At 41.5% G+C, this 23,294-nt stretch overlaps 1 protein-coding gene across 5 annotated transcripts in view; it reads right to left on the bottom strand.

Annotated features, from left to right (window-relative positions):
* tpk1 (thiamin pyrophosphokinase 1) overlaps window positions 1-23,294 on the bottom strand; it is a 124,265-nt gene that overhangs the window by 97,522 nt on the left and 3,449 nt on the right. For 4 of the 5 annotated variants that reach the window (XM_047348920.1, XM_047348919.1, XM_047348914.1 and 1 more), the window contains exon 3: window positions 13,247-13,321. The exons of the other annotated variant lie outside the window; for it this stretch is intronic. In XM_047348920.1, coding sequence (XP_047204876.1) covers window positions 13,247-13,321 — 75 coding nt within the window. The remainder of the gene's footprint in view (window positions 1-13,246; window positions 13,322-23,294) is intronic. 5 annotated transcript variants of the gene reach the window in all.

Below are 23,294 nucleotides of genomic sequence, written 5' to 3' on the forward strand. Positions count from 1 at the left end.
AATTTTTGTCGGAGCTATTTGGGAACTTTCTCTGTGTCATGGCGCTAGAATTTGTGTGCTATTTGTAACTTAGAGAAGAGGCCAAAAAAGGCAGCTATTCACCTAAAAGACATTATGGCAATCTTTCTTTATAGTTTATAAAATGCAACATCTTGTTTTCACAGTTTTTTTTTGTTGTAGGCACAGGTGTGAGAGGTATAATAGCAACACTGTGTCTTCTTCATTTTGAAATTTCGCGCCTGAATAGTAAGCATGGATAACTTTAAATGTGTGAAACAAACCATTAAACAATCGGTCCGACACTCAAAAATCCAATATTTTTTAGATCAGTGAGATCCGGTAGTACTATCGGATCGTGCAGAAAACAGTCCTCTTCAGTGTGGAAACTGTTACTGTGGAAAGAAACCCTTATATTTGACTTTTTTCAGTATCTGTGAGAAATCTATTTATTATATAAAAGGAAGCACAGATATCTGAGAAGTGTTTTATTTTTTTTTTTTAGAAACTATATTTTCTATATGTCCAGACAGACTTCTCTATGGTTCATTCAGGTTGCAAAAAAGCACTGGAGAGAGCCAGACTTTAAGAAGATAACAGGAAGGTTCAACCAAGTAGAGCAAAGCTAGTTTTGAGCTACTTTTGAGTTCTCAACCTCTGTCTTTCATGGAATAAGCTAGATTTAAACATGTTGGCAGCCTTTTGGAAAACCTTTGGATGTTAAAGTACATATATACAGGACAATATTCTGCGCAATAACCCCTTGACGACGACAGTCTGCAGATGCTCAATATTTTTCGATTAAGTCTATGAATACAGATCGAAATACTAAATACATTGATCAAAATATAATCTGCAATCTCCAATAATCACTGACTTTTATTTTTGTCAGGCTTATGCTTCTACAGTATTTTTACACAATGACATAATTCTATTGGGAATCTTATCCCAGTTTAAACCCAGTGCTTATATCCGTTTGTTTGGACAAACATAATTTATTTTGTTAAAACACAATTAGTTTGTTTGGACAAACCTAGTTGGTTAGGTATACATGTGTATGTTCTGTTTAAGATACCTTTTTAGTTCAGCTTACTCAGTTTTCACTGAGTAAGCTGTGGTTTAAAAGTGGTCTTCTATTTTGACATTGCTGTTATAAACAAACTGTTAGGCAAGACAAATATACACAAAACATCTGCTTAATTGTCCCTTAAAGTTTCCACAAGACTTGCGGGAGCTTTTGTCTTTCGAGATATCTTAATGTCCCATTTGTCTTTATTACACTAAATGGCTAAAGTGGGTAATCTCAACTTGAGAAACAACATGTCTCCATCTGCACTCCATCCACAGGCGGTAAAATGCAATTACTGTCATTCTCCCATTGGAAAGAATATACTATTGGCTGTCTGAAGTAGTTCTTCTATTTCTTCACACAACATTTGAGTTGAACATGCTCAACAGAAAATCAAAAGTAAGGATAATAACCATCAGATGGGAGATTAAAACTGTTGAAAAATTGAGTGGATAACATTCATTGTCTTTTTAATTCCCTTTTTTTGTGTAAAACTTTAGAGACCTGTGTCTGTATTTCCTTTTGACACATAAAACCCAGCTAAACGCTGCTACCATGTGACTGACATCTACAACTGTTACATCCTAGAACGTTTTACAGAGGCTTGACTGTGCAGCATTAGAGCTTTAAAGATCCGCTGGCACCTGCCTGCTTGACATCAAAGGGCAGCTATAGGTATAAACTCTTTACCAACGCCAGGAAACTATTTTGCAGCGAATACATATTTTTTCAATCATAATATTCCTGATGACAATACGACATGAGCTATGTGCGAAAAGCAGACCCAGTCAAGAATGATGACCTTGCAAGTAAACTACCCAGTATAATCCTTCCCAGCAGGCCTAAGAATCAACTACTCCCGTCACTCACAGCTGAATGATAGATAATACACTTCCTCACACACTGCTGAGCCCTTTAAGTGCTTTCATTTACGCTGTTGTTGAGTTGCAGAAAAGTGTATACAACGACATGGTGACTCTGTATTGATGAGTTTTGGGGGGGAAGATTAAAACCTGTCAAGTGGGGTCTTAAGTACACAGCACGAGGGGGCAAACAGTCACAAAAAGATCCCAATCCTCATTATTATGGTGTGATGTCCTCCCTTCATCTTTAGGCACACTTCTCTTAACTTCTATCTGTCACCTTGTCTCCAGATCCACCATGATTTTTACACTGTTCCTCACACTTGATTGATCTCCTGCACAAATATTTCATTATCTTTCTTTCTAGCTCCACTCTGTTGCTCTGCAAAGCCAGCAGGGTTCTTTCTTTCTTTTCTTTTTTCTTATTCGAGATGACCCAATTTTCCCAACTCATTCTCTTTCCCCTTGCTTCGGCAGACTTGCTGGAATTAGAGTTTTAGCTGTGGTTTGCTGTCAGTCCTTCCAAAGTTTTTCTTTTCAAACTCCAATCACAAATATTAATGCCATTCAGCATTTTTTTCAAGCATGTTTTGCAGGAAGAACATCTGCTTTTATTCTCAGCAACTTGCTTCACCTGACTGGCATGGCTGCTATCCGACTTGCAGGTGACTGAGGTTCTCAGACTTCAACAAGGTTCTTAGTGTCAATAAATGATGAACTGAGGCACTTGTAATCAACACAGACATTTTGTGTTTGTTTTGCTGCAATAACCACCTTCACTGATTGCTTTATTGAACTCCTTGTTTGTGCTGTTGCACAATGAGCCGATGAAGCATCTTAAAGCAGGTAAATGCAGGACGGATTTAGTGAGCGAGTGAATAAGTGGATGACTGATGGTCTAGACGGGAGAGAGGGTGTGTGATTGAGATAAGTCGCTCGATCAGACTTAACATCATAACCCGAGTTTCCCTTTGATCAGTGCTGTGCTTTGGCAGCCTCGATCGCTCCTGTGCTCCCCTGCTGCTTCACTTCTCCCACAGGTAAAGAGTTGGGGCCCGAGGGGCCGCACATCAGAAGACCTGAGAATCACGCGTGTTTGTTTGTGGTAGACTGTATTTTCCAGATGGCTATGATGCCTCCAGCTGAACAACCATCTGGAGAGTGACACACCCTAAGACATGCTCATATGCAGCATGACATTTGCTTATCGCATACACTCCATTAAAAATACATACTATTTGAAGCAAGGAATGAAAAACTTGCTACAAGCGTGTTTACAATCTTACTGGAAGAGATCTGAGATCTGTTCATCTCACACAACCATTAGCCTGTCAAAACTTCTTCCACAAGTCTCCTGTGCAAAATTAATTAAGAAAGCCTGCCGTGTTTTGAGATCTAGAATACAGAATTGCATGTGACTTCAGAAACCACCAAAAGTGTCTAATTCACACCAGGAGGGGGCAAACTTCCCTTTGACAACATCAAGCTGTGTCATGCTGACAAAGTACATCTATCGCTTGGTTTAAACATTACAGCAAGATTAATTAATAATTACTCTAATGTGCAATGTCAAAGTGAAAAGCAATGAAAGCTCTTAGCTTTTGGTAAACTGTTCCTGTCTTCCTAAACTTTAACTTGTTTGGACTATGACCAAAGATACAAAGATATGGCAAATTTCTTACTGTTGGGACCACAGCCATGAGTTACAACGTGAAAGGCCAGTACAAACTTTCCTGGAACTTTCAAAATACATTGCATTAACCTACTTCCGGCACAGCCAGGAAACTGGCTAACTGCGGACTTCCTGAGACATCACTGGCCAAATAAAAGCATCCCCTTTCCAACAAGCCGACCTCACCGCGCTGGTGATCATCGGGACAGAAGAAGGCCCAGTGCGCTGATGTCTCTTTGCTGGCAAACAGACATAAACTCTTCAACTGGATCCAAGGGTGTCATACGATCATGCGATCATATGCACAAGATAAGTAGAAATAAATCACTGTCTGCGTATCTGGTGATTTTCATTCATGAACGGGGTAATAAAGGTACAAGCATTGCTTGACTGTTCTGAGATCTGCAGAAGCGAACTGTTTCCAGAGAGTTCCCAGCACAAAACCGAGTGCAGCTGTTCCCCAAGGAGGACAACGGAGGCCGCATCACCGTATTAACGTGCAATGTGGTTGGCGGACACAACGAGCTGTCTTTCATCCACAGCTACGGAGGTTAGCTGTAGCTAACCATTGTTCACTGTGGAAGCTTTCTTCAAACTTCGCCGCCCCGGACAGCTTTTTCTCAGCATGGTCAGAGGTTAGGTTTGGGCAGAACAGAGAAATAGAAGGATTTAGATTGAAATGATCTAAACGTTTTTCATTTTATGAAGTTTGATTTTGTTTGTGTTGAACTCAGCTATCTTGGTGCTAGCAGAATACCTGCAGCACACATGTTCAGTTTTGTGTTCTTTGTCTGTGTGTTTTTAAAGTTAAGACAAACTTTATTTAAAGGGTGATTTTAAACACAGAAGATTGCCCATAACGCGTCGTCCGCGCTTATGCATTTTAACCCTTTTATTAACCCTGGTATTTTAAAGGTATGTGTTGATTCTGGTGCTAAGCTATCAGCTTGTTTTGTTAGCTCAACTGCTAACCAGTAAGAACACCTGCTTGCTACTAAAGAGTCTTTAACAGAAAGGTTGTTAGTTTTCAAGCTAGTGAATAATAGTCTCTAAACATCATTTTATTAAATTTGAAAACTAAGTAAACACCATTAAGCTCCATTTCTCCAGAAAGATTTGGTTCTTTTGCAAAAAATTCCCTTAATATTTCTTTAAATATTATTTTAATAAATAAGGGCAGCTAATTAGACACCGTTGAGAAATGGTCATCCAGAAGGTTGGTTTTATTCAGCAGATCATTATTTAAAACATTGTGATTGGTTGTCTAAACGTTTGCGGATTATTTCCTAAGTTGGCTCAGCCGTCTCGTGTTGGGGTTTACCCCAGTGGATGAGAGGGTCGTATCCCTGCGCCTTCGGGTTGGGGAGAGGTCTCTGACTATCATTTCAGCCTACGGGCCGAGTGGCAGTGCGGAGTACCCGGCCTTCTTGGCGTCTCTGTCGGGGGTGCTGGATAGTGCCCCTCCTGGTGACTCCATTATTCTGCTGGGGGACTTCAACGCCCACGTGGGGAACGACAGTGACACCTGGAGAGGCGTGATCGGGAGGAATGGCCTCCCCGATCTGAATCCGAGTGGTGTTTTGTTATTAGACTTCTGTGCTAGTCACGGTTTGTCCATAACGAACACCATGTTCAAACATAAGGGTGTCCATCATTGGACTTGGCACCAGGACACCCTTGGCAGGAGGTCGATGATCGACTTTGTTGTCGTATCATCAGGTCTTCGGCCGCATGTTTTAGACACTCGGGTGAAGAGAGGGGCTGAGCTGTCCACTGATCATCACCTGGTGGTGAGTTGGATCCGCTGGAGGAGGAGAAAGCCAGTCAGACTTGGCAGGCCTAAGCGCATAGCGAGGGTCTGCTGGGAACGTCTGGAGGAGCCCTCGGCCAGGGATGTATTCAACTCCCACCTCCGGGAGAGCTTCGACCAGATCCCGGGGGATGTTGGAGACATAGAGTCCGAGTGGACCATGTTCTCCGCATCTATTGTCGATGCTGCTGCCCGTAGCTGTGGCCGTAAGGTCTGCGGTGCCTGTCGCGGCGGCAATCCCCGAACCCGCTGGTGGACACCGGCAGTAAGGGATGCTGTTAAGCTGAAGAAAGAGTCCTATCGGCTGTGGTTGGCTTGTGGGACTCCTGAGGCGTCTGACGGGTACCATGAGGCCAAGCGTGCTGCGGCCCGGGCTGTGGCAGAGGCAAAAACACGGGCCTGGGAGGAGTTCGGTGAGGCCATGGAGAAGGACTACCGGTTGGCCTCGAAGCGATTCTGGCAAACCGTCCGTCGCCTCAGGAGGGGAAAGCAGTGCTTCGCCAACACTGTTTATAGTGGGGGCGGGAGACTGCTGACCTCGACTGAGGACATTATCGGGCGGTGGAAGGAGTACTTCGAGGATCTCCTCAATCCTTCCATCACACATTCCGTGGTGGAAACAGAGGCTGGGGACTCGGGGTCGGACTCTTTCATCACCCAGGCTGAAGTCACCGAGGTGGTTAAAAAGCTCCGCGGTGGCAAGGCTTCGGGGGTGGATGAGATCCGCCCTGAGTACCTCAAGTCTCTGGATGTTGTAGGGCTGTCATGGTTGACACGTCTCTTCAACATTGCGTGGCGGTCGGGGACAGTGCCTCTGGACTGGCAGACTGGGGTGGTGGTCCCCCTTCATAAGAAGGGGGACCGGAGGGTGTGTTCCAACTACGGGGGGATCACACTCCTCAGCCTCCCTGGTAAGGCCTACACCAGGGTATTGGAGAGGAGAGTCCGACCGATAGTCGAACCTCGGCTTCAGGAGGAGCAGTGTGGTTTTCGTCCCGGCCGTGGAACACTGGACCAGCTCTATACCCTCTACAGGGTGCTCGAGGGTTCATGGGAGTTTGCCCAACCGGTTCACATGTGTTTTGTGGACCTGGAGAAGGCATTCGACTGTGTCCCTCGTGATGCCCTGTGGGGGGTGCTCCAGGAGTATGGAATTGGGGGCCCTTTACTAGGGGCCATCCGGTCCCTGTACGAGCGGAGCAGGAGTTTGGTCCGCATTGCCGGCACTAAGTCGGACCTGTTCCCGGTGCATGTTAGACTCCGGCAGGGCTGCCATTTGTCACCGGTCCTGTTCATAACTTTTATGGACAGGATTTCTAGACGCAGCCAAGGGCCGGAGGGGGTCGGGTTTGGGGACCAGTGGATTTCGTCTCTTCTTTTTGCAGATGACGTGGTTATGCTGGCCCCCTCTAGCCAAGACCTACAGCATGCGCTGTGGCGGTTCGCAGCCGAGTGTGAAGCAGCTGGGATGAGGATCAGCTCCTCCAAGTCCGAGGCCATAGTACTCGACCGGAAAAGGGTGGCTTGTCCTCTTCAGGTTGGAGGGGAGTTCCTGCCTCAAGTGGAGGAGTTTAAGTATCTCGGGGTCTTGTTCACGAGTGAGGGAAGAATGGAGCGGGAGATCGACAGACGGATCGGTGCGGCTGCCACAGTAATGGGGGCGCTGTGCCGGTCCGTTGTGGTGAAGAGAGAGCTGAGCCGAAAAGCAAAGCTCTCAATTTACTGGTCGGTGTACGTTCCTACCCTCACTTATGGCCATGAACTTTGGGTCATGACCGAAAGAACGAGATCCCGGATACAAACGGCTGAAATGAGCTTCCTCCGTAGGGTGGCCGGGCACTCCCTTAGAGATAGGGTGAGGAGCTCGGTCATCCGGGAGGGAAATTGTGTGAATTCATTCCATATGTGTGCAGAGTTTATGCTGTTCAATAATGTCAGAGCTCATCTCACACCTTTCTATTTTGTCCTAATACCATCGCCTTATTGGGCTGGTATTCATAGGACAACCCTTAACAGACCGAAATAGTATTTGATAAAATATTAAAATATTAAATAATATTCTCAGATTCATAATCCCAACATTACCTTTACAAATACTCCAATACTCAAACCTTGTTCTAATAACCAGTGAACAATGGCTCTTTGAGCAAATTAAAAATATGTGATGCCAACTAATCAGAAGAATGATATTTGAATTAGTCAAAGCACAGCATTTTTCAAGTGTGTTCACTTGAAAGTATAACTTTGTAGAAAAAGGAGTAGTACTAAAGAAGAAATTGAAAACTTTATTAATCTGAAAATGATTGGGTTCGTCATGCTTCAGGCTTGTGTTGAAACCTTTTATGAGTTGATTACATTATAACAACAGGATAATAATGATTAAAATCACTTCAAGCACCCCAATGGGTCACTTTAAGAGGAGAAAGTCAATAGCTCAACTGAAGCTCTCACAATCTCTGACCCAATTACATTAGAAATCTGCAGAAAAAGAACTTTATAGAAGTTTATAATAAATGAAATTTTTTTTAGAAGTTTCATACCTCCCAATCAGAGCAAACAGTTAATTGAATATTGAGGGGAAAAAAAAAACAATTACTGGCTTACAGCTTTTCATTTTTAACAAAATTTTCTTTTAGCCTTATCCATATTGAAATGTTTGATTTCCCATGTAAGAATTAATATGTTTTCCTTAACTGACTTACAGAAATAAATAAATGAAACATCCTTATCTCAGAAGGCAGAAAACATTTGGCGTGAAACGGGATGGAATAATTTTCTTTGTCAAATGTTATAAAATGTTTTGTCTCATGTTGAGCCTTAGCCAAAAGGGTGACATGTGTCTGCATGGCTCAGATGGACAGAGCTTAGGTGCAGCTCAGGTTTTTGCACAGATAAGAATATCAAAGACCTGCTCATTAAAATTCAATCTCAAGTTGTTTCCATTGGTTTTAATCAAACTTTGTCTTCAAAGTTGTTTTGTTTATAAACCTTTCCAAATTACAAAACTTTGTTGGTTCCATTTTCATAAATTATAAATTTTTGCCCCCCAGTGGGCCCACCACCTGCAGGGGGAACCGTGAGGGACCGGTGCAAAGAGGATTGGGTGGCGGACGAAGGTGGAGACCTCAACGGCCCGATCCCCGGATGCTTAGGCTGGCTCTAGGGACGTGGAATGTCACCTCGCTGGGGGGGAAGGAGCCTGAGCTTGTGCGGGAGGTCGAGAGATATCGACTAGAAATAGTCGGGCTCGCCTCCACGCACAGCGTGGGCTCTGGAACCCATCTCCTTGAGAGGGGTTGGACTCTCTTCTACTCTGGAGTGGCCCACGGGGAGAGGCGGCGGGCTGGTGTGGGTTTGCTTGTTGCCCCCCAGCTCAGCCGTCTCGTGTTGGGGTTTACCCCAGTGGATGAGAGGGTTGTATCCCTGCGCCTTCGGGTTGGGGAGAGGTCTCTGACTATCATTTCAGCCTACGGGCCGAGTGGTAGTGCAGAGTACCCTGCCTTCTTGGCGTCCCTGTCGGGGGTGCTGGAAAGTGCCCCTCCCGGGGACTCCATTATTCTGCTGGGGGACTTCAACGCCCACGTGGGGAACGACAGTGACACCTGGAGAGGCGTGATCGGGAGGAATGGCCTCCCCGATCTGAATCCGAGTGGTGTTTTGTTATTGGACTTCTGTGCTAGTCACGGATTGTCCATAACGAACACCATGTTCAAACATAAGGGTGTCCATCAGTGCACTTGGCACCAGGACACCCTAGGCAGGAGGTCGATGATCGACTTTGTTGTCGTATCATCAGACCTTCGGCCGCATGTTTTGGACACTCGGGTGAAGAGAGGGGCTGAGCTGTCCACTGATCACCACCTGGTGGTGAGTTGGATCCGCTGGAGGAGGAGAAAGCTGGACAGACTTGGCAGGCCCAAGCGCATAGTGAGGGTCTGCTGGGAACGCCTGGCGGAGCCCTCGGCCAGGGATGTATTCAACTCCCACCTCCGGGAGAGCTTCGACCAGATCCCGGGGGATGTTGGAGACATAGAGTCCGAGTGGACCATGTTCTCTGCATCTATTGTCGATGCTGCTGCCCATAGCTGCGGCCGTAAGGTCTGCGGTGCCTGTCGTGGCGGCAATCCCGGAACCCGGTGGTGGACACCGGCAGTGAGGGATGCTGTTGAGCTGAAGAGGGAGTCCTATCGGCTGTGGTTGGCTTGTGGGACTTCTGAGGCGGCTGACGGGTACCGTGAGGCCAAGCGTGCTGCGGCCCGGGCTGTGGCAGAGGCAAAAACTCGGGCCTGGGAAGAGTTCGGTGAGGCCATGGAGAAGGACTACCAGTTGGCCTCGAAGCGATTCTGGCAAACCGTCCGGCGCCTCAGGAGGGGGAAGCAGTGCTTTGCCAACACTGTTTATAGTGGGGGCGGGAGACTGCTGACCTCGACTGAGGACATTATCGGGCGGTGGAAGGAGTACTTCGAGGATCTCCTCAATCCTGCCATCACGCATTCCGTGGTGGAAACAGAGGCTGGGGACTCGGGGTTGGACTCTTTCATCACCCAGGCTGAAGTCACCGAGGTGGTTAAAAAGCTCCGCGGTGGCAAGGCTTCGGGGGTGGATGAGATCCGCCCTGAGTACCTCAAGTGTCTGGATGTTGTAGGGCTGTCATGGTTGACACGCCTCTTCAACATTGCGTGGCGGTCGGGGACAGTGCCTCTGGACTGGCAGACTGGGGTGGTGGTCCCCCTTTATAAGAAGGGGGACCGGAGGGTGTGTTCCAACTACAGGGGGGTCACACTCCTCAGCCTCCCTGGTAAGGCCTACGCCAGGGTATTGGAGAGGAGAGTCCGACCGATAGTCGAACCTCGGCTTCAGGAGGAACAGTGTGGTTTTCGTCCCAGCCGTGGAACACTGGACCAGCTCTATACCCTCTACAGGGTGCTCGAGGGTTCATGGGAGTTTGCCCAACCGGTTCACATGTGTTTTGTGGACCTGGAGAAGGCATTCGACTGTGTCCCTCGTGATGCCCTGTGGGGGGTGCTCCAGGAGTATGGAATCGGGGGGCCTTTATTAGGGGCCATCCGGTCCCTGTACGAGCGGAGCAGGAGTTTGGTCCGCATTGCCGGCACTAAGTCGGACCTGTTCCCAGTGCATGTTGGACTCCGGCAGGGCTGCCCTTTGTCGCCGGTCCTGTTCATAACTTTTATGGACAGGATTTCTAGACGCAGCCAAGGGCCGGAGGGGGTCTGGTTTGGGGACCAGTGGATTTCGTCTCTTCTTTTTGCGGATGACGTGGTCCTGCTGGCCCCCTCTAGCCAAGACCTACAGCATGCGCTGTGGCGGTTCGCAGCCGAGTGTGAAGCGGCTGGGATGAGGATCAGCTCCTCCAAGTCCGAGGCCATGGTACTCGACCGGAAAAGGGTGGCTTGTCCTCTTCAGGTTGGAGGGGAGTTCCTGCCTCAAGTGGAGGAGTTTAAGTATCTCGGGGTCTTGTTCACGAGTGAGGGAAGAATGGAGCGGGAGATCGACAGACGGATTGGTGCAGCTGCCACAGTAATGGGGGCACTGTGCCGGTCCATTGTGGTGAAGAGAGAGCTGAGCCGAAAAGCAAAGCTCTCAATTTACCAGTCGGTCTACGTTCCTACCCTCACCTATGGCCATGAACTTTGGGTCATGACCGAAAGAACGAGATCACGGATACAAGCGGCTGAAATGAGCTTCCTCCGTAGGGTGGCCGGGCACTCCCTTAGAGATAGGGTGAGGAGCTCGGCCATCCGGGAGGAGCTCGGAGTAGAGCCGCTGCTCCTCCACATTGAGAGGAGCCAGTTGAGGTGGCTCGGGCATCTATACCGGATGCCTCCTGGACGCCTTCCTCGGGAGGTGTTCCAGGCACGTCCCACCGGGAGGAGGCCCAGGGGACGGCCCAGGACACGCTGGAGGGACTATGTCTCTTGGCTGGCCTGGGAACGCCTTGGGCTCCCCCTGGAGGAGCTGGAGCAGGTGTCTGGAGAGAGGGACGTCTGGGCGTCTCTGCTGAGTCTGCTGCCCCCGCGACCCGGTCCTGGATAAGCGGAAGACGACGAACGAACGAACGAACGATAAATTTTTGCTTAATTGCTGTTCAATGGACTTGACATTAAATTAACCTGATTCGGGTTATTTCTATGTTTATTGCTCCTTTTGCAACAAATGAATTAACATTATGTCATTCCCATTTTAATTCAACTTATACTTTTTCTGTTTGATGTATTGTTACATAATGAACAACAAAATTAATAAGTTAAAACAAATCAAATTTGCAGGATATAGGCTGAAATTGCGCTTAATGTGTTGCATCCTTAAATCAATACAGCCAAGATTTGCACAAATCAACTGATATTTCAAAAAGTGTGATGCCCCTATGTTAAAACAAAATTTGTAATTCTAAAATGGTCCTTCACTCCAACTCTGTTCCTAATAAATGCCTTGAGAGTGGAAGCTGTTTGTATGGGAGCTGTTTGTATCACCTGGTAGCCATACAGACAAAAATGGTTGGATTCAAATACTCTCAGCAAACTTGATGTCAGCAGGGTGCTGATATGAACAGTAGCAAAGCAGAGTGCTACCCTTCGTCACCAAAATGCCCTTGAGCTTAACAAGTGTTAAGTGATTACAAAAGTGGAGCCTTTCAGTCACTTTATACTGTACCAATTACTGTATGTCTGAATTTGATGTCCTAAATCAAGTTTTTTTTCTGACTTTATCCCAGAGACTTGAGTTATAAACGTTTTTTTACTTCACACAGAGAAATTACCTTTAGGTTTATAATGATGCAAAACTATAGTTTTCATTTTTTCACTTGCTCTGCACCGCCCCAAACTATTTCCATTAAATTCGTAACAGAACACAAATGATCTCAAATCTGTAGACAGTGGCCCAAATTATTGCAGAGGGTGAATTTGGTATGAGATAAGATAAGCATTGTTTTATATTATTACTGAAGCATCCACTAGAATTTAAAGGTCAGACAGACTTTCAGGATTATTGTTCTAAAAAATCTCAGTAAATGTCTTAAAGCATAAGTAAACACTTAAAATACATTGCATTCATCCTCCTAACTCTGTATTTTGGAGCCAAATTCTAATCTAAAACATCTAATTGTGTTGAGTGCATCTGCCCTGTTAGAAAAGCTCAGGCTCAGCATGGCAATAAACCTGACAAAGTGAAAAAAGTAAAACATCACACATTTTCACAAATTTTCCTTTGTTTTTATTTTTTATATTTTTTTTTAAAAGGCAAGCATTTTTGCAAGGGGAAAAGAGTCATTTGGTTAACCTTGCACTGTTTGTAATCTGACTAACAGCTCTGTGGCATGCTGCATCATTCTCACTCAGCTCAGTCGTTAAATTCTGTATAATTACCATTCATCTGAGGCATGTTCGTAGCAATTTGCAGATATAACGAGCACCATATGGCTGTGATTGGGCTGTATTTAGGTGGAGCAGCTAGACATAGCACGTCTGCAGTTTTATACTCTGCTTGTCCAACAGGTGTTTAAAAACTGATGGATTTCAAAGCATTTCCGTCTCCAGGTCATATTCAGTTCAACCTAAAGTCAGCTTTGTTTTTTTGCTTAGCGACTTATAAAACCATGGCATAGGCAGCCAAAAGGTCAATAAAGAAGCACTTTCAACAACATGGCATCAATTTATTCTTCAGCACAGAGTTGGCCACACAGGCTACAGAGCGTAGTCTCACAAAAATGCCTAAGAAATATTTGCTATCTGAAGCTGATGGAAAAGGGATCTGACAAACACAAATTTCTAAAAAGTTGTTGTCCAATCTGTATTTATGACTTTTAAGTTACATACCTTTACTCCATAGGATCTGTAGGTGGTCCTTATCAAGAGGCTGGTTCAGAATGATTAGACAAATACTCTGTTTGCCTGAGGTAGAAAAGAAGAGGAAAATAATATGATTGATGAGTTGGGGAGCTTAATAACTAAAATGGAAAAAGACAGCTAAAACATAAAGTGTTGTTTCCTTATTTTATTTTCAAGACAATAATTCTGGAGGCTACTAGTGTGATTGCATGAGCACAATAAAGAAAAAACAGAAACAAAGATTGAATATGAAGTTAAAAATCAACTAAAGAAGACAGTAAAATAAATTAGTAGCATAAACATATCAGCAGGGTTAAAAATGGTTTCTATTCGATCTAATTTGGCTACAATCCGTTTGTTTTTAACATCCAGTTACGGAAATCGCCCAATGTGTAGCCAGCATAAGGAATCATTTTCAGGAACCACAGTACTTTCACTCTCCTTGACCATGGTCACAATTAATGGCCAAGTCCTTGTCATTTGTCAAAAATAAGGCAAATCTGTGTGCACATCTGCTTGCACACATTTAATCCAGTTTCATCTGAATACCCTGACCTTCGTCACGCACCAGCTGTGGCTACGTGACCACGGAAAGCACTTGTCGTCCTCATCTCTCTGCAATCGGTGTTCCGACTTGTTTCTTTGTCAAAGTCTCAAAGTGCAGGATTTCATGAACCTATTTATTCCCTGAACCCCTTCATCAATCTGCTATTAACTTCTCTCTTGCTCTGCTGCTAATGCCAATCCCCTGACCAGTACTTTAGAATTGTAATCCATCTATCTGCAGGAGATGGGTGGGGGAAAAAAAGTCTGCATCTAATGACACAGTAAAAGAAGAGCTGCAAGAAAAAGCCTTAATGGACCAAAAATGAAAGCATAACCTTTTTTCACCAAGCCTTCCTACGTTGCGTTCTTTAATCAGCTATCTTTTCTACATGTCTGAACTTAAGAGTGATTTCTTATCCATTTTTAAAGTCAACTTCAATACCAAAGCTAAAATGCCAAATTCAAATGTAAGCCAGGTGTTACTTCCTTAAAATTCTATCAACAGGTCAGTTCAGAAGTTTACATACACCCATCATTGGCAACAAAGTCTCGCTACACTGGAGCTTTTCTTTGACCAAGATGCTTGACTATAGAACTTTAAACATGACTGTTTTAGACACACACCTCTATAAAACAGTCTGGGGATTTCATGAAATTCAAAAACAAAATGACTTAAAAAAAAAAACTCAGAAACATCCTTTTTGATTTTATGCCCTTAAGTGCAAAGAGTTCTTCTAGACTTGGGTGAAAAGAGTAAAAGAAGAAAACATCCTTTTTGTTGCAAAGGTGAGCTTAATATTGTTATAAAGTTCACATCACTGGAAGGTTACTTCAAAGATGAAAGTCAACTCCACACAAGAATGGTAAAAGAAAGAGAATAAAAAGTAGCATATACAGGTGAAGGAAAAGAAAAGAGGACACACGGAAGGGGAAGGTAAGAAGGAGGAGGAGCACATTTGTCAATCTTGTCTCCTAATTGGCTCCAAGTGTACAGAGAACAAAAGACAAACTCAACCAACCGTGACTTTTCAGATAACCCTTTGTCACATAAGCATTCACCTCCCATACATACACTAGAGCCCACACAAGGAGATGTGTGGCCTTTAAGACTCTCTTCAAAGAAATGTCACCTTGAGATTCTTTTAAAAGTGCCAAGCTGCATAAACAACACAAAAAACAATGCCCCCTCACACACACAAAATCATAATTTCTGTTTTAATTCCCATTTTTTGTCCCCCTGCCCCGCCCCGTAGATTAACATATTAAAAATGTATAAATGGCAGATTATCTATTGGTAATGTAAAGAAGAAAAAATAATGTAAAGTATACAGGAAAAAAAGATGATAAAACAGACAACTGTGACTCAAAATCCACAAAGTGCACCAAACCCAGGATTTGGCTTATAGTTCTACAGAATCTTCATCTTAGTTCTAGCCATTTAAAAATCATAGAAATTAACCTATTCAATTTATGAAATTTATGTTACAAAAACCTGCATCACCGCAAATGTTATCATGCTACAATATCTGAGACAAAAACGTTGACAAAATGTCCAATACCTGAAGAAATTAACAGTGGTGCATGGATTGAATTAAATAAATCAAATCTGAAACTGCTATGCATCACAACCTTGATGAAAACTTCAAAAAATGTATTTAAGAATAACTAAATCAAGATGAAGCTGGCTTATTATGGTTTTCTTCAAACTAAAACAGAAAAATAAGGTGGATGAACGCACTGTCATCATAACAGTTTATATTTCCCTTTAACCATACTGCTGAGCAGAAAAAATAAATGTCTGAGGTAGAAAAGCATGTTGAGAAACAGCATTTGCATAGCAATAATGTTACAGATAAACAATGTTTGACCTTCACGTTTCTTTCAGCTGTTTCTATTATAAGAGTCACCTGCTGCTTCAATGTCTGATTCACAGTCAGCTGCAGCTGTAGTGTCAAGTTTACCAAAATATCTTATAGATTTAAGAGCTACTAACATGATGTTAAAAATTATCATCTTTTCATAAATATTAAGTCCCTCAAACAAATAACAGTAAACCTCTTAGTCTGAAGGTATTAGAATAAGCTGTCTTCTGTTTCGAATCCTGTTTTTACAAAACTACCTGCAACGAATGAAATCAAGTAGGATTTTTTCCCTTTCTTTTTCTTGCATTCTCAGATATATCTATGCTGTGTCCATTGTGATTGTTTTTTTCTTTCTTTATTCAAATTTTAATAAGACTTACATAAAAACGTTTACTTCTTAAAACTTTGTAGAAGTTGATTACATTAACAACACCTAAAAGAATGTGATGGTGTTGTGTCATAAAGCGAAAATTACTTTAGACTAGATGATGCCAGACTGGAAACAAAAAGCAATGAAGTATGGTTTCTCATCCTCTGACTGCTGGGTCTAAAACTGTTTTAGACCCAGGAAACACAATAACGAATGCCAGTCACAGGTCTATAGTTTCTTGGTTCACACAACCTCTAGCAATGCTTTGAAAGGGTAACGGTGCTCACTGGGGATTTTTAAAATACAGACATCCAAGGGCTGCTTTTATATTCTCCTGTAAGAGTATAGACAAGCACTTCCTGAAAGAGCGAAAACTGAGAAAGTCTTAGAAATTCCTTCCAAATTGATCTAATGGGGGAAAGGCATTTTATAATAGAGTGAAATTAGAGATAAAACATTTTAATAATGCAGAGAACTGAAAACATCTTTCATCTTTGATAGCAAACAGGACTAAGGTGTGAGTGCTAAAGGTAACTCTTTCCTACAGCTACATGTCTGGATAAATATTTTTCACTATGTGAGATCCGCAGACTCAACCTTGTGAGCAATTCCATATAGAGGTAAACTAACATGGTCAAGTAAACATGTCATTCACAAGATGACCCAAAACTGCTAATAGCTTCTTTACAGAAGTGGATGTATCTTATTCATGTCGCTAATGTTAAAGCTAAATGCAAACAGCAAATCAAGATCAATTCTGTTTGGCCTAAATAACGCACATGCAAAAATGTCCAAGGTATAACATATAATGTTTACTTCATGCTCAAGTTGACACTAATGTCACACTGAACTCATTTTTTTCCCAATCCGAGTTAGTAAAGAAGGAAGGAAAAAATCTCATTACCTGATAAGGCTGCAACACAAAAAGAGGAGACTGTGCATAGTGAAACAGACGGAACAGAGGAAAGTGAGAAACTAATTAATTCCAATACATATTGTTCAAAGACATTTCTTCTGAGCAGCACTCTTCCGTTACTATGCAATGTGCAAAAGCAGGAGTCACACCATGTGATTAGGAGACACCTTTTCATTTGAAGCATTCAAGTTGTTGCAACTTCCAAAAGGAAGTTTGAAGGTGACCTTGTTGACCCTAAGAATGTCAACCCTGTTTTAATATTATTTAACCAGGTTAATCACTCAAATCATATTAAACTGTAACACCTACTGATTCAATTGCAGCTTTCAGTCTTTTACAGCACTTTAACAGCAGGCTACATACATCTTAACTTTACAATATTCGCCCACTCGAAGACATCACTTGTCCATATCCCTCTTCAGGGGACCCTCCTCATATTTCTATTAGATTTAGCCTTGAACATTAGACAGGCAATACTTCAATTTTCCTCTTATGAAGTAAGTCCTCCGTGGATCAGGATGTACGCTTTAACTCTCCATGATGATGAACAGTAAAATTAATCTTCAGCTTTCTAAAAGACACCTGAAAGTTTTTGGCCCAAACTGGTGGCTACCAGAATCCGTTTGATTTTTTATTCCACATTAATAAAAAACACATATCCAGAAAAAAGGAACCCCAGAGCATGATGCTACAAAAACCACGTTTTACTCTGGGCATGGAGTTCTTTTGGCAAAGTTCATTGGTTTTTGTGCTAAACATATCTTTTTGGAGTTGTGGAACAAAACATCAAGTTTAGTTTCAGTCTATAACATTCTCTTACAGGGTTTTGGGAGATTTAAGCAGGGCTTGCAGGTTTTATTTGGAAAAAAAAGGCTTCCATCTCACAACCCTAGTAACGACACACCAAAAACACTAGACTGTTGCCACAAGTAGAAAACCCTTCTCCTGACCAGTACCTTAGTTCAATGAGATCCCTCTGAACCTTTAGTAGGACATGTGAAGTTTATTCAAGTTAATAAGATGCACTACAAATGATGGAGGGTGTGAACTCAAGAAGACTAAAATGTTCAAGTTGACACTAAAGGGGCTTCAACAAGGTACTGGTTAAAGTTTATGCACATTTATGCAACAAGGTTACTACCCCTTTTTATTTACAGATTTGCTTCTTTGTCAGCTGAACTGTGATTTGTGGAAAATGTTTTTAAATTGTTCATCATGGTCAAATGTTTTTAAATAACAAAAACCTGGTATTTTAACAGGAGTGTTTACACTCCTGAGAGTCACTGTATATGTTGGAAAATTCAACCTGTAACCAAACACAGACAAAAAATCAAACGTTATCTCTGTATGTAATTTGAGATAGTTTGCTAGTCTTGCTGAACTATTGCAGTGTACTTAGATTTTCTCAGTATGGGTACTAGTCCCTCTTATCAGGTATCTCCTACTGGGAAAAACCTGATGACTGGCGTCTCATCTCCCCTTCAGCTATTTGCAAGTTGCCATTTTACAAATCTCTATTGTGACAAGAGAAAATGCCTCTCAACACCAACCTATCTGCTTAAAAACTGTATGTAATCAAAGAAAAACACAAGCTTGTTCGTGTTTTTTGGTTGATATAAAAAAGGTTTAGTTAAAGTCTGGGGGAAACCTTTTTTTGTTGCTGTCCAGTGTAAATGTGACTGATGTAGATAAATTTCATCGCATTATGTAATCAACTTTCCTGTATTTGACCGAGCAGAACTCTGCTACATTCTCATACTACTCTCCAATTTTGCTTTAGTTGCTGTTATTTATGCTTTTAACTTTATGTTCTCTGTTTTTTCTTTTCCTAGAAGATACACTTGGCCTGACTCTGTGTTTAGCTGTGACACCTTCCTGGAGGGGGACATCAGCTGAGCTGCTGCTGCGAACATCTTAATGCTCACCCCCCACATATTATACATTTGGCCCTGTCTTTCTGTGTTGTTCAGTGTCTCTCTCCTAAACGTAGCTACTGGCTGAGCTTTAACTGTGCCTAACTGTATGTGCTCTCTCTCATAATCTAGACTTGAAAACTGGTTCATCTGGTTATCTGTCGTTCTCTCCTAGATGAAGCCACTAAAGGAGTTACTACTATTAATGTTTTCTTTCCCATAGAAAGTATTCCTGGATCAGTGCTTCTGTTTTCTTTTTGTGTCTCTGCTCTGTTCTCCCAAACCCCCAGTCTGTTGTGGCAGATGGTCGCTCACACTGAGCCTGGTTGTGCTGGAGGTTTCTTCCTTTCAAAAGGGAGTTTTCCTTTCCACTGTCGCTACATGCATGCTCTGTATGAGGGATTGCTGCAAAGTCAATGCAAGAGACTGTCCACTGTCGCTACATGCTTATCCAGGAGGAGTGAATGCTGCAAGTCATTGAGTCATCCACGCTTATGCAATTTAACCCTTTTATTAATGGTATTTTAAAGGTGTGTGTTTGATTCTGATGATAAGCTATCAGCTTCTTTTATTAGCTTCAACCGCTAACAGCTAAGAAAACGTGCTTGCCTGCTAAAGATCATTTACCCAAAAAGGTTGTTAGTTTTCAAGTTCAATTTCCCTAAATATTATTTTACTAAACTTGAAAACTAAGTAAACAACATTAAGCCCCATTTCTCCAGAAGGATTTGGTTCTTATTCAAAATAATATTTCCTTAAATATTATTTTACTATTTCCTTAATAATATTTCTTTAAATATTATTTTAATAAATAAAGGCAGCTAATAAACACCATTGAGAATTGGTCATCCATAAGGTTGGTTTTATCCAGCAAATCATTCTTTAAAATATTATTTTATTAAAATAATATTTTGTCAGATCTTGCATTATGAATGGTTGTCTAAACATTTGCTGATTATTGCCTAAGACTAACTTAACTTCAATTCCAGATTCTTCAAGATAATCCTTGGTTCTCAAACATAAATACTGCATGATAACATCGCATCACTCTTTTGGTCATGGTCAACTTGTTTATATTGTACATAGCCCATTAGTCTTCCTTATTCTTTCATTCTGCTTGGTATTTTAGTTGGATTGTTTTAGCATAGGAAAGAGTATGTTGATTGAAATATGTTTGACTTTGAGTTGACTTATTTTTGATTATAAATTCTTGTATTTTAAGAAATTGTGTGAATTCATTCCTTGTCTGTACAGAGTTTTGCTGTTCAATAATGTCGGAGCTTGGCTCATCCCTTTCAATTATGTCCTAATATCACCACCTTATTGGGCTGGTATTCACAGGACAACCCTTATCAGACCGAAATATTATTTAATAAAATATTAAAGTATTAATATTAAATAATATATTCATATTAATAATTACAACACCTGCATAATCTGAACTACAACAAAATTTAATTTTGCTTTGGTAATAATGAAGTATTTTTGCATTTGAATTGAATTGTATGAAATACCTCTCATTGACTGTTTATTACAGCTTCACAGCAAAAAAATGTCACGTTTGGTAAATACTAAAGAAACTGCTTTACTAATGAAGATATGATGGCCCACGTTTGTCTACGAAACTGCTTTGAGTCACCTATCTAATTATATTAGAAAAAGTAATTACTCACTTAACTAGAATCACAAATTCGTAATCTATTTCTCCCATATCCCAAAAGCAAACTGGTTTCACTTTAAGTCCAAATTTATTACAGAAGTTTGAAATTCATATACTTTATTAAACATTTAAATTCTGCTTTGTTAAAACTACACAGATAAGTTGTTTAAGAAAACTAAGTAGAATGTCATGTTTTCCTGGACAAGACAGTCTTCTTCTTCTTTAATTATTCAAAAGAATTAATTTAGTTTTCCATGAACATCTTTCACACACAAATTTGGCTGTCAAAAAGTAATACTGTACATCGAGGAGAAGAAGAAAATTGGAAAATAAATAAAAAAGAAATGCTGGAAAATTTTATCTTTTTTATCCTTTAAATTAGCAGCATTTCAGTTGAATTCTATAAGACTTTATAAAAAATAGAAAAACAGTTCTTCCTTTTGGATCTGTCTTGCTGAATGTAATGAGAATCAGGATCCTTAGCTTGTTCGAAGGCCCCATTAAGTGAATACAACCGAGTCACTAAACAGTCTGTCACAAAAAATGTATTTTCTTTTATATTTATTAATAATGTAAACATATGACATTTTGTAGGTACAAAATAAAATGTTGAAACCAATATACCAGTTTCAAAACAGCTATTAGCTGAAAATGTCACATACAGCATATAGATCTATTGTAGCATGTTGCTCTCCAAACTTCTGTCAGGTTATTGCTGGATTATTTTCCTCCTGTCATTTAAAAACATTATTTTCAGACATTGTTTAACTCTAGATATCTCTATAGGCATTAAATTTCTAATTTGCTTGTCTTCTACTTGTTGCTTCACATTTTTTAAACCACACAGCACACCATGTGATAAAATGTAAAATTACTGGCTAACAGCTCTTTGGTAATCACTTTAATATTCGAAAATCAGATGTCTTAAAGAAAGGCTGGCAGTCACAAAATAACTCATTGGTGTGCTTTAAGTGACCTAACATAAAAATCTACATGAGAAAATGGCTAGATACAACAACTGCAGTGAAAATAAATAAAAAGCAGTACATATAAAAATGCCAAAGACCTTCAGAAACCCTGGAGAACTATGAGCTCCAAGCCACATTTGCATAGAACTGCAGCTCCAGGAAATGCACAAGAGCCAATCCCAAATATATATGTATTGAACAGGTGTTCTTTCTTAGTACGCAGACCTATAAAACTCATCTCATCAACAAACAGTGTTCGATTGTTGTTTTCCTTGGAACATCTGTGACATTTGTATACCAATGAATCCAAAAAAGGGATCAGACAGGCTCAGACAGAGCTGAGTGTGCTGAGGATACATCATGTGGCTTTCAATCCTAGGATCTCTATTTTCATCTTTTTTTTTTGTGGAAGACAAATATTCGTAGCTAGTGTGAAACACTCACAACATTATTAAATTGAGATAAAGAGAGGAAAGTGCTTTTCCTTTTCATTAAAAAAGAAAAACGTAACCTTCTTTATTACTAAATATATTGCAGTGCATAGATAATCTTGTGAAGCAGGAGCTTCTGTCACCGCAATCATAAAACTTATCTGTTTATAAAATGCATCCCATAAATTACATAGAATCGGGAATTTCAACCAGCTGTAATACAAGACATGCCGTAACATTACATGTGCCTTTCTGTCAGCCCTGCAGGCCAAACTGTTGTACAATCTCCTTGACCTTTGCTGTTCTGGATAAAGCCTGTCCTTAGGCTTACATCAGGCTTGATTCCTCCGTACTCTCTCTCTCTCCTTCAGAAACACACAGAAATACACACATACAGACAAACCACCTGGGAGCTCACAAACACCTTGTACCAGTAGCGGTGGCTAAAGGCGGCTGTACCCAGCTTTCCTCTCAGGTCTGCAGGACAGTAAGAACATTTCTTCCTCCAGTAAAAATAAGGTGCATTTATGAATTCAGTTAAAAATCCAAGGCACCTACTAAATTTGGGCACAGAAACAATTATATTTTGTGGGTGGTCTTTATGCATTCAGGGCATCAACAAATATACAAAGTGCCTGACTATAGTTAGGGAAGCAATGAAAAGAAGTTGACTGTGTGAGTCAAATGTCAGATTAAAATTTCAGCGTTGTGTGAACAAAGTGAATTTAAATGACAACAGGGAATTAATTCAAGACCAAGCTTAATTACTTCTTTTTTTGCAATATTTTAAGAATCAAAGCAAGTACATCAAAAAGCCATAGCTAATACATCTACACAGTGGTGTCATCAAAGTGCAAGTGATTTGTTTCTGGAATGCAATTCCCCCAGTGTTCAAAACAGAGAGAGGAAACCAAGTGGGACTGTGGTGTGAAGCATGCATTTCATCAGATGGAGAGATCAGCCTACACAAAGCAGCCATAGGTAAACAACACCACTTTATTTGTTACAATCCAATATATTGCAGGGAAACCTTGAATCTGTCTTTTATGTGGATGCTGCCTTGACATGTTGCGCCCAACCAAACACTGTTACGCATAAACCACCCCTCCCACAAGGCACTTTTCTACAGAAGCCTCTCCTTTCAGTAAGACACTGTGCCACACTGCATAAACCACTCAGAAACTACCAAAGATTCACAACAAAGACTTTCACGAATTATTTTAGAATTAAAATATTTGAACCCATTCTTCAACGTAAAAATAAACACTCACTTTAATTTTTGGAAACAACCAACCCAGTATTAGCAATTCCAAGAACTCAGTCCAATTAAATCTGAATGTGATGCGCCTGGAACCAATCCAATATACAGA

The sequence above is a fragment of the Girardinichthys multiradiatus genome, chromosome 21 (assembly GCF_021462225.1).
Source record: "Girardinichthys multiradiatus isolate DD_20200921_A chromosome 21, DD_fGirMul_XY1, whole genome shotgun sequence".
Lineage (NCBI taxonomy): Eukaryota > Metazoa > Chordata > Actinopteri > Cyprinodontiformes > Goodeidae > Girardinichthys > Girardinichthys multiradiatus.